The sequence below is a fragment of the Furipterus horrens genome, unplaced genomic scaffold, assembly GCF_987537825.1.
Source record: "Furipterus horrens unplaced genomic scaffold, mFurHor1.1.pri manual_scaffold_10, whole genome shotgun sequence".
NCBI classification, from domain to species: domain Eukaryota; kingdom Metazoa; phylum Chordata; class Mammalia; order Chiroptera; family Furipteridae; genus Furipterus; species Furipterus horrens.
Window position 1 is genome coordinate 53,497,686 of NW_028327180.1, and position 11,960 is coordinate 53,509,645.

The 11,960-nt window shown below is 43.5% G+C and overlaps 1 protein-coding gene across 1 annotated transcript; it reads left to right on the forward strand.

The window, feature by feature from the left end:
- Positions 1-5,775: 5,775 nt before the first annotated feature.
- On the forward strand, positions 5,776-10,990 carry NEFM (neurofilament medium chain). Its single transcript, XM_090290275.1, has 3 exons — positions 5,776-6,901; positions 7,651-7,775; positions 9,143-10,990. Exons 1-3 carry the CDS (start codon positions 5,822-5,824, stop codon positions 10,497-10,499), a joined length of 2,562 nt encoding a protein of 853 aa, XP_090146401.1. The 5' UTR covers positions 5,776-5,821; the 3' UTR covers positions 10,500-10,990.
- Positions 10,991-11,960: the final 970 nt, after the last annotated feature.

The following is an 11,960-nucleotide window of genomic DNA, read 5'->3' on the forward strand; positions in this document are numbered from 1 at the left end:
GAGCCACCGCTTCCCAGCCAGTGTGGTACTCAGCCTCTCGGTGCCTTCATGCTCAATGCTTTTTCTACAAAATACAGATAGTGATAGTGTCATCTTAAAGGATTGTGATGGTTAAATGAGTTAATCCAGTGAAGTCTTGGCATAGTGATGGACACCTAGTAAGCTCTTCGTAAAAACCAGTTATTGTTATATTACTAAAGTTTGCCTACTTTTTTTATCATGCTGATTAAGACTGGCTTTGATGCCCTCCTAAAGGAATTTTTTTAAAACATTAGCACTAGTGTCAGAAGTTATGAGTTGTGGTCCTGGCTCTACCACTTACCCAGTAGGTGACCTTGGACAAATCTCTATTGCCTTCACCACCCATAAAACTGAAATACTGTAGTAATGTTTGCTCTACCCTGTCTACCCCCAGGCCAGATGAGATAACAGGTGGGTTTTGTTGTTTGTTTTGCTTCGTTGATGTAAAGCACTATTCACATGTAAAATATGGTGGCAGTGACAATGATGGCTTTGGGATTCAGGGCACCAAAAAATATAAAGGAATACAGTATTCAGGCATGACCAAGGCCAGTTCACAGGTTACCACTTCCATCACCTCACCGCCTTCAGCTCCGCAATGACATTGCTCTCAATAAAACAAGAAACAAGGGGAGAGGCAAAGACAAAAATTAATACGCAGACCCAGTTAGGGTTTCCTAATCCATTATCATTAGTATTATATTATTAATTGTCATTATTATTTTGCCATTTGTGATCTAAAAGGCCCTAAACAATCTTCTTAAAGAGGAAAGTGAGAGTCAAGCAGCTGGCTAGAACCCAGATCTCCAGCAAACAGTGCTGCATTTCGCCCTCTATGGTAGTAAGCTGAACGTTCAGATCCACTTATTTTATAATGCAGGGCATAGAGTTATATAAACAAGAAGGTCCATCTGTATTTAAATTACAGGGGAAAGATAGAAGAAGATACTTATTGTTTCTCTGCATTTTGTAAATTTCCGCACTAAGTATATGTTAGGTTAAAAAAATAAGCGAGTAAAAATATTCTAAATTATATCATGTTGATAGCTATATAAGTAAAAAGAGACAGTTCTGACAGTGAGCCCATTCACAGAGGATTCTGAAAGACCACTGCCTTTCAGAACTGCCAAGATTATAAAGACAGAACACAGTCCTGGCAAGAGGAGACTTGATTGTTAGGTGGGGCTTTTTTTCTGACTTGATTTTATGTCCCTGGGTTTAGCTTTCTTCAGACACTTTGTCCAAAGATAATAGATCATTGATCTGCTCTAGTTTTACACAGCTCATTTTAATTAAGTTTCTAATAAAATAATTATGTCCCTTGCTAAGGCAGGCCATGGTAAGCTGGGATAAAATGTGCTATAAATACTCTGTGGCTGCACTGCTGCAGTTATGAGCAATGCAGGCTTTTAGAAATTCAAGTGCTTATCATCAGGGTCTGCCCCTTTACAGGTAGAACCAATGTGTCTGGTTAAAGTTAGGCTGAAAATTAATACAGCAGACCTTTTTTCTTTTTTTATGCACCTACTGAATTTTATTTTTAGAATCACTTTTAGAAAGGCTAGCTTAAATACTTTTTTTTAAAATGTAACTTGTCCTCCTCTGGCTTTGACGGAACTGATGCCAGGTGGTGGGGTAAAGGCATTATACAGCAAAAAAAAAAAAAAAAAAAAAAAAAAAAACAAAAACTACAAACAAACAAACATCAAGCTAGGTTAAAGCTGAAAGCTAAATCTTTCCTTCTTAAAACATGAAATTTCCAGATATAGAATTTCAGAACAGACTAAGCTTATATTTGGAACAATATAAAGGTGTGAAATGTTTTAATTTTTTTTAATACTTCAATTAAATTTTTTTAAAAAAAGTCATTGACAGAAATATAAGGCAATTTTCAATGAACAAAAATTCTAGCAAGGGAAATAAATGGCATTTCACCACTTAATGTTAGAAAAAGAGCACTGTGGTTCAGATGGACTTGGTTTAATTAAAGATGATAAGGGCATACATCCCAATTTTCGTGACAAGAAACAGCCTTTCTTTCCTAATGATATGTTTATTTTGCTTTCAACATCTGAAATCAAAAAGAACAAAAGTCAAAGCTGCTCTTAAAGTTTGATATCCCAAGGGTCAAGTAGAAACAAGTATTCTAGTTTTCATTTTCCTTTTGTTCCTTCTCCAGGGGACAAAGTCCCTAGATCCCTACATCAACAACCCCTTAACTGATTAGCAAAAGACAGTGTATAAATAATCGTGCCTCCTGAGTTCTAACATCAGATCCCAGGCAAAAAGATGTCTTGCTTGCTGCTCAGGTCCCACATCCCATCCTTGCATTTTTGTGTATCAAAAGAGTATTCTTTAAAATGTAAGGAAATATGGGAAGAAGGAAGAAAATGCTCAACTCTTTATTTTTCTAACCTTATTATTTGACTCAGTGAACCTCTTGTGAAACAGATAAATATGTTAAGCCTCTTGAGCAAAGGATATTTTCCCACTGTTATTAGCTAAGACCTCACATTAACTATCTCTTAACTACAAAGTTAATGTCTGCACTTGCTCTACTGAAAGAACACACACTATGCTCTGCATTTCCTTATAAAGAAATTTAAAACATGCTGTAATGTACAGTAAAAACATGTAGATTTTAAATTTTCATCTAAGTCATATATGTAACTTACCTATTTAAAATAAATTATAAATGTATCAGTCAGACTCAACAGTGTTGTAAATTCAGTTAGAGCCTTATGCTTTTTTTCTTTCTTATTAATACTTTCAGAAGATTCTGTAGCCAAAGCCTTACATTTCTTACTGTGAAAAATATTAGTGTGATAAATGTTCTTCAAAAATACAAGACAAAGAGGGAAAACAAATGTTATAGTTTTTTAAAAGATTTTATACTACACTTACTGATGAGCATAACCTTTAAGTCACCTTCAAAAATGGTGATTAAATTGAAAAGTATAATACAAAATAGAACATTTTGCTAAATATGAAACTGGATCGATCATTTTTTAAGCCACGGGAACTTTCTTTCCTTAATAAGGTGAATGCTACAACTCTGCATTAACTGTTGTGGTAAGACTGAACAACACTGCATGTGACATTCAAGTTACAATTTGAAGCTACATAGTCTAGACACTTTCTGAATTTAGCTTGAGTAATTGGCTGTTATTTTGTTGGTACGCAATGCTTTCCTCCTTCTGTAACCAGCTGGAAATGTAACAGTTTCTGAGTTAGTTTAGATACAAGGCAAAACAGGCTAATTATGAAGTTAGACATGTGTTCCCTTGTAAATGTCTCTGCAGAGTTATCTCATTTTCACAGACCTGAAGAACGGGGACAGCAGCCGCCTGTTCATTAACCATTTGCTCTCATCACAGGAAGTACTTTCAGTGGGTATGCAACATGAAATTGCCATGGGCTTTTACATTTCTTAAATTAAAAGTAGAAAGTAATAAGTAACTAAAGCATAATTCCTTCAGAATTCACATTCAGCCTTATCTGGTGACATGTTTCTCACAGTCCAACCTGGAGATTGGTAGTTCTTCACAAACGAGCAGGGCATTTTCTTCCTCTTTCCTTTTATTTATTCATCTGAAACCAGAAAATCCTGTTGTTACAATAGTCACAGGTCAGCCCTCGCTCTGTTACCTGTCTCTCCCAACAGCTGGGGACATGGGCTTTCTTTGCCTGAAAGATAGCCAGCCCATCACTCAGCAAACTAGAACAGCCTTCCCACACACAACCTGCGATACTGCAGTTTGTCATTAATGAACCAGAAGTCACTCCCTAAACTAACTCCTGCTATTTTAAAATTCAAGCAGGCCAAGAGATCTTATAAAAGTAAAATCTAAAAAGAAAAGCCTCTAGAAACCCAGGTCTTTTATGATGACTTATTGATTGACATGATCTCACTATTTAATAAAATAAGGGCTAGAGAAAATGTGCTGTGAAGTCCAATGCTGGGTCTCTAGTTTTCACAGCAGTGCTTTCTTCTCAACCACAGCAGGCATTTCCCACACCCTCACTTGTGCCTGCAGCCCCTGCAAACATGGTCATTAGTCCTGCATGTGGTGCCTCGCTTTCTCTTGCAATATTCTAAACTTTTTCACCCTAAATTCCCCACAAGACATTTTAACAGTTACCAGTGCACCAGGCAGCAGGAAGTCTGTGTAGATTCCTTGTTTAAATAAACATGCTTAAAGACATGGCAAATCTATTCCAAATTTACCATTAAAATCTATATGAGGGAATGCACTACATTTTAAATGGAGAAAAAAATATCTGTTTTTATTCAAGGTTGTGGTGAATCTGGCAACTTTGAAATGAATTTTAAATTCATTCGGATGCTTTTCAATCATCACAGTTACCCACACGGAGAGCTGAACAGAAAGATGACAAGGCAATTGTTGGAGCTCCAACTCATAAACTATATTTCGCTAGACTTTTCATCTCAGCCGATTTCAAATTCCCCTTTCCAAGGAACATTTGACCTTCAAATGTCAGGCCCTGTAACTCTTGATTTCGTGCATCCATCATATGTTGGAAAACTCAAATTGGCTACAAAGATATTATTTCTGTTACTTGACTTGAATGAATTTTTAGTCGTTTTCAAAATCTGCAATCTGTTCATGGTGCCAGTCCTGCATTGCAGAGGAATCTTAGCGTGCGTTTCCAACTTGGCTCCTGCAAACAGTGCTGCAAACAAGTTTTCATTGTCTCTGCTCAGGGAAAAGCGGAGGCAGGAAACCCCCACACCCGCCAACCTGACAGGCATTGCGGGGGACAAACCCCCAGGGAGACTCAGACGCCAGGCTAGCTGGCCTGGGCGCTGTCCTTGGTGCTGCCGGCGCCACCGCGAGCTCCAGCACCTTACCTTCCGCCCCCGTGAAAGCCGCCGACGTCCCCCAAACGATAAGTAGAACATAGCGTCATATCCCACTTTTAATACAAATAACTACCCCGCCCCACCCATCCTCTTTGTCCCCTTCCCGAAGACTTCAGGCCGATCGTTCCTCAGAGTCTTTTTTCTTCTAGTCCCAACTTGCTCATCTTGGTCTGCTTTAAGACGAAGAGTGGGGGGAGGGGACTGAGGCAAGGAGAGACGAGAATGCAGGAGGGGAGAGTGCAGGGGGAGGGGACAAAGGAGACGAGAAGGAGGAACGGGTGGGAAGGGAAAGGTCCAGGAGGCAGGGACTCAGAGAAGGGCACAGAGAGTGGGACCAAGGAGGGTTTAAAGTGGGAGGGCGAAGAGATGCCAAGAAGAGGGAGAAGTGAGTAAGCATAGAAAATGAGTAGGGGAAAAAGTAATGAGAAAAGACAAGAGAAAGCCGTGGGGATAAGAGTGCAAGAGGCTAAGAAAAAAAGCAAGGTTGCTAGAAGGTGGGGGGAAGAGCTGCCCGAACGGCGGGAGAGTGAAAAGACAAAGGAAGGGCGTTGTGTGAATACTGGCACTGAGGATGAAACACGCAATCCGAAGATGAAGAGAAGCCTAGAGAGGGGGGTTGAGAGGGCCCAAGTGGTCTAGGACTAAAGGAGAACGGGAGGAGGGGCCAGGGACAAGGCAGCAAAGTCCAGGGTCCCACACGGCGTGGGCCCACGTGGAGCTGGCGCGGAATCACTGCTGGGCTGTCTTGACACCCTTCCCCCCCATCCCCCCGGCCCGGGGCCTGCAGTCCCCGCCTCCTCGGCCGCCGCCTCCACGGGGCGGGGCCCTAGCCCGGGACCCGCAGCCGCGTCTATAAATGGGCAGCGACGAGACCAGCAGAATGCTGTGACAGCCACACACCCCGAGGCCTCCAAGATGAGCTACACTTTGGACTCTCTGGGCAACCCGTCCGCCTACCGGCGGGTAACCGAAACCCGCTCCAGCTTCGGCCGCATGAGCGGCTCCCCGTCCAGCGGCTTCCGGTCGCAGTCGTGGTCCCGCGGCTCGCCCAGCACCGTGTCCTCCTCCTACAAGCGCAGCGCGCTCGGCCCGCGCCTCACCTACAGCTCGGCCATGCTCAGCTCCGCCGAGAGCAGCCTCGACTTCAGCCAATCCTCGTCCCTGCTCAACGGCGTCTCCGCGACGGGCGGCGACTACAAGCTGTCCCGCTCCAACGAGAAGGAGCAGCTGCAGGGGCTGAACGACCGCTTCGCGGGCTACATCGAGAAGGTGCACTACCTGGAGCAGCAGAACAAGGAGATCGAGGCGGAGATCCAGGCGCTGCGGCAGAAACAGGCCTCGCACGCCCAGCTGGGCGACGCGTATGACCAGGAGATCCGTGAGCTCCGGGCCACGCTCGAGATGGTGAATCACGAGAAGGCTCAGGTACAGCTGGACTCGGACCACCTGGAGGAAGACATCCACCGGCTCAAGGAGCGTTTCGAGGAGGAGGCACGGCTGCGCGACGACACCGAGGCGGCCATCCGAGCGCTGCGCAAAGACATTGAGGAGGCGTCGCTGGTGAAGGTGGAGCTGGACAAGAAGGTGCAGTCCCTGCAGGATGAGGTGGCTTTCCTACGGAGCAATCACGAGGAAGAGGTGGCCGACCTACTGGCCCAGATCCAGGCGTCGCACATCACAGTGGAGCGCAAAGACTACCTGAAGACAGACATCTCGTCGGCGCTGAAGGAGATCCGCTCTCAGCTCGAGAGCCACTCCGACCAGAACATGCACCAGGCAGAAGAGTGGTTTAAGTGCCGCTACGCCAAGCTCACCGAGGCAGCCGAGCAGAACAAGGAGGCCATCCGATCCGCCAAGGAAGAGATTGCGGAGTACCGGCGCCAACTGCAGTCCAAGAGCATCGAGCTCGAGTCAGTGCGCGGAACCAAAGAGTCCCTGGAGCGGCAGCTCAGCGACATCGAGGAGCGCCACAACCACGACCTCAGCAGCTACCAGGTAGGAACCGCGGCTGCGCGGCGAGCCTGCGCCAGCGCCAGCGCCAGCGCCGCGCGCCCCCGGCACTCAGGCACGCGCCCCAGCGCGCTCTCCCCTGCGCTCCCTGGTGGCCGCTGGCCAGTGCGCGCGAGCGCGACGCACACCCAAGTTAGGGGCGCAAAGCGTGTTCGCCCCTACCCATCACTTCCACACTCTTTCCCGCCCACCATTGCCAGCTTCTGAGAGCCCTGACCTTTTTTGAAGATGTGCTTTTTGTCCTCGGGAATTCTAGTTTTTGTATGCTTGCATATTTAAAGTAGGAGGCATATATTTGGTTAGTTGATGAAGTTGCAATTTGAAGATAGCTTCTTCAGAAACGCTTGTATTCTCTCCTTTTCCAGCCATGATCAGGAGAACTCTCAAAATTAGCTTCAGCCCAAAGGGCTCCGATGGGAAGGACCGGGTCAGACGCGGGGTTTCCCTATGCATGGTTGTTTTTTTCCCCTCCAAGAGGTATTCTCTAAATCCACTGCGCTTAGTGAGTGAGGTGGCAGGGAAATGTCTTACCGATCCTATTTGTGTATTTGATAACCCCTTACATTTTGCGAACGGGAGAAGGAGGCGGGCTGGGACCAATATGCGAGAGGGTTGGAGAGCTAGAGGGAGTCAGGGGAGGGGAGGATGGAAGTGGGGAGGAGTAGTAAGTGGTTTGCGAAAGAAGTTGAGGTTTGGAAGGGTGAGTGGATGGAGACCTTCTGTGTCTGTTTCAGGACACCATCCAGCAGTTGGAAAATGAACTTCGAGGCACAAAGTGGGAAATGGCTCGTCATCTGAGAGAATACCAGGATCTCCTCAACGTCAAAATGGCTCTGGATATTGAGATCGCTGCGTACAGGTACGGTGTTCACTGCAGACGTGACCGAAATACCGCACTGCAGAGGCTGTTTGGAGAGAACCATCATCGCTTCAGTAAAATAATCAGGCTTCAGAAGTCTTCAATCGGTGCCTGTTTTCCCTTCTTAATTAAAAAGAAATTATTCTAAAGAATTGCAAATGTCGTTTTATCACTTTTTATACAGCTTTAAAAGAGTAAGCATCCATTGAAATTGTTTTGAATTGGGGGGGTACAGATCAATTTCAATGCTATGCTTAAGCTTTTTGTTTTAGTGAAAAGTGTTTTCCAAATGTTTGAAGCAAAAACAAGAGTTTTTGTGTTTAATATTTCATCTAGTGGTTTCAGCTTTTCAATGTTACAATGTCAAGGACAAACACCAAGGCATTTCATTTCTCCATTTCTATGTTACAGCTTACTATTGCCATCATCTGGCTGAGAACAGATATAGATTGATATATTGGAATATATATATATATTTATTTTTACAGCTATCTAGATAATTTAGATGTATTCTATTTTATACTACATGATATAGATTATATGTCTAGATATATAGGTCTAGTATGGTATATATCTATATACATCTAGTTCTAGAGGTATAAATGTATAGATATAAATCTTAATGTAAATAGGTTTACATCTATAGATATAGCTGTACAGCCAGAGACAGAGATTATAGGTCTACTAACTTCGGTTACTTTGCTGTTGACTAAGTTCACAAGAGAAAATCATTGACTAAACAGTTTTTCTACTATCAATAAGGCCATTATAATCTAAGAATAAAGTGAACTCACAGAGCTAGCTTTCTTTTCAGGAAAGCTGAATAATTATATTGAAAAGCACTTTATGATTAAATGTGAAGGTCAGTTTATAACTTGACACACCCATATTAGCACCTAGTTATCATATAGATGTAGATATAGATATATAGCCTGAGTTCTGATATATGCTAAATAGTTTTGTACATTTTTGCACATTGTATTTGCTAAAAAAAAGATTTAGTATATATCCTGAAGCTTCTTATGCTCAGGAAGATTACTAAGGTTTTTTTGACCACTACAGAGCTTTTCAAGTTGCACCAAATGGACTGACACAGCATGGGGACTTGGTGGCTGCATCTGATTAATGAATCACTGAGTGTGGTTAGTTACTGCAGCAAGTGACTGGCAGATAATCCTGAGTGTCTGTCATGGAATAATGACACAATATACAGTGAAATGACAGCAGATTTTGCACCGTCTTGATGGGACCCTTCACTTATGTGATTCTACTTATTCAAAGCTATCTACTGCATTCCTCATTCTGTAATGAAGCTCAGAAGGCCAGATGAGATTTTAATTGTGTCTTGTCTTTGATTCTCTCCTTAGAAAACTCCTGGAAGGTGAAGAGACCAGATTCAGCACATTTTCAGGAAGCATCACTGGGCCACTGTACACACACCGACAGCCCTCCATCACAATATCCAGTAAGATTCAGAAAACCAAGGTAGAGGCTCCGAAGCTAAAAGTGCAACACAAATTTGTGGAGGAGATCATAGAGGAAACCAAGGTAGAAGATGAGAAGTCAGAATTGGAAGAGGCCCTGACAGCTGTTGCAGAGGAATTGGCAGTTTCCATGAAAGAAAAGAAGGAAGGGGCAGAAGAAAAGAAAGAACAAGAAGCTAAAGAAGTGGTAGCGACCAAAAAGTCTCCAGTGAAAGCTACTGCACCTGACCTTAAAAGAGAGGAAGAAGGAGACGAGGAGGAAGAAGAGGAGGAGGAAGATGAAGGTGCCAAATCAGACCAAGCAGAAGAAGGGGGATCCGAGAAGGAAGGTTCTAGTGAAAAAGAGGAAGGTGAGCAGGAAGAAGAAGGAGAAACAGAGGCAGAAGGTGAAGGAGAGGAAATCGAAGTTAAGGAAGAGAAGAAAATTGAGGAAAAGAGGGAAGAAGTGGTCACCAGTGCAGAGCTGGTAGCAGAAGCCAAGGAGGAAAAGCCAGACAAGACCAAGTCCCCCACGCCCAAATCACCAGCGGAGGAGCTGAAGCCAAAAGCAGCAGCGGGAGCTGGGAAAGGTGAGCAGAAAGAGGAAGGAGGGAAAGTGGAGGAAGGGAAGAAAGAAGCAGCAAAGGAAGCTCCCAAGGAGGAGAAGGCAGAGAAAAAGGAGGAGAAGCCAAAAGAAGAGCTCGAGAAGAAGAAAGCGGCATCCCTGGTGAAGGAGGAAGTCACGCAGGTGGTGACCACCGCCAAGTCCGCAAAGGTGAGCGTGGAGAAAGGTGCCAAAGAGGAGGGGAAGCCTGAGCAGCAGCGGGAGAAGGAGAAAGCAGAAGAGGAAGGGGGTAGCGAGGAGGAAGGCAGCGATCACGGTTCAAAGGAGTCCACAAAGGAAGACATAGCCATCAATGGGGAGGTGGAAGGAAAGGAAGAGGAAGAGCGGGAGACCAAGGAGAAAGGCACTGGGGCAGACGAGGAGAAAGGCGTCGTCACCAATGGGCTGGACTTGAGTCCAGCAGAGGAAAAAAAGGGGGGTGATAAAAGTGAGGGAAAGGTGGTGGTGACCAAAAAGATAGAAAAAATCACTAGTGATGGGGAAGATGGTGCTACCAAATACATCACTAAGTCTGTCACTGTCACTCAAAAGGTGGAGGAGCATGAGGAGACCTTTGAGGAGAAACTAGTATCTACTAAAAAGGTAGAGAAAGTCACTTCACACGCCATAGTGAAGGAAGTCTCCCAGAACGACTAATCATTTGAGTCCATTGCAAAAGGTTAAGCCATATGACAATTTCAAAATGCATGTAATTGACAGCTTCAAAATAGAACGGGTTCTCCCATGGGGGCTCCAGACATTGTATTTTACTTTGTGCAATATGAGGGAACTGCATGCAAGCTCAGGATGCTCCCTCCTCAGTCTTTGGGGGGTTCAAATGCATGATATTGTATGTACCTGGGGAACTGGCCGATTTCCTAAGCTGTTGGAAGGGGGGCAACTCAGAGAGCAGATGTCTTGAGATGTATTATGCAAAGAACCAACTGAGCCAAAAATAAATGAAACACAGAACTCAGCCTTAAGAAAGCTATTATGAATAATTATGTTTACCTCACTGGTGCATTTAAAATGAACTTTCTTTCATGGGAGAACCTCGCTGACATGCACAGTTCGCAACCTTTCGTTGATTGATATTAAATGTTCCAGCAGTACTTGCTCAATAAAGGTCATATTGGAAACATAGTCAATTACTTGGTGTTAATGTCATTTCAACAGGAAGTCTCCACTACCTGACCCTTTCTTTCCTAAGTACATTATCTGGGAGACTATAAGCAATCTGCATTTCTTATCAGTATTTCTCTGGGAGTGATTTCTGGGAAAACATACTCACTGAACATTTTTTCAGGTGTCAGACTCTTTACTTAGCCTACCCTTCATCCCAAACTTTCAAAATTATAGTTTGTGTAATAAAAATGCAAGCATCCAATAAAAAGCTAAAGTTGGTGGGCTAGAAGTCTTGAATCTCCAGGTGTTTTCATCCCAAACTGGAACTCAGAGAACCTCAAGTGAGAGGGACATATAAAGGAGTCATAACTTGCTCCTTGGAGTTGGGACACAAAGGACCTTGTGGCATTTGTAACACTATGTTCCAAAGAAGCAAGACTGAAATCACTGTCAGTCCTAACAAGAAATACCCAGTCTCAGACACTTGGCTCTGGTTTATACACACACACCCCTGCAGCACCAATTCTTGGTATGGTCAATGGAGATTTATACTTTAAGTGCTTTACTAATTGGGGTAAATAATGTCAAAAGAAAACCAGATTCTCTGATATAAGCACTCTTAAGTGTTTTATTTTTTTACCTATTAACTTGCTGTTTTATTTTAAAGCACAAATGGGTTGTAAGATATTTAAAAATTTAGAACACACCATACAATTTTCCATACAAAGAGTATTTGCCATTTTCCAGGTTATAGCACTATGGTCATAAAAGTGCATTTTCAAAATCAGACAACAACAAGGCAGAAGACTTCTTGCACCATTAAATCCTTGAAGTTTTCTTGTTTGTTTGTTTCTAATAAAAGGTGAAATTTTAGTATATGCTTGAAAAATCATGCTCCTTTCGTGAGAAATCTCATCGAAGTGTGTGCCTGTGACATTCCAGAGAGAGTAGTAATATCAACTGTCCATTTTAATGTAGATCACAATTGCTCAA

Excerpts from the sequence above, each read along its gene's own strand:
- NEFM (XM_090290275.1), top strand. The coding sequence starts at position 5,822 with ATGAGCTACACTTTGGACTCTCTGGGCAACCCGTCCGCCTACCGGCGG. Across the intron at positions 6,902-7,650 it reads ACGACCTCAGCAGCTACCAG|GACACCATCCAGCAGTTGGA; the intron begins GTAGGAACCGCG and ends TGTCTGTTTCAG. Across the intron at positions 7,776-9,142 it reads ATTGAGATCGCTGCGTACAG|AAAACTCCTGGAAGGTGAAG; the intron begins GTACGGTGTTCA and ends TTCTCTCCTTAG.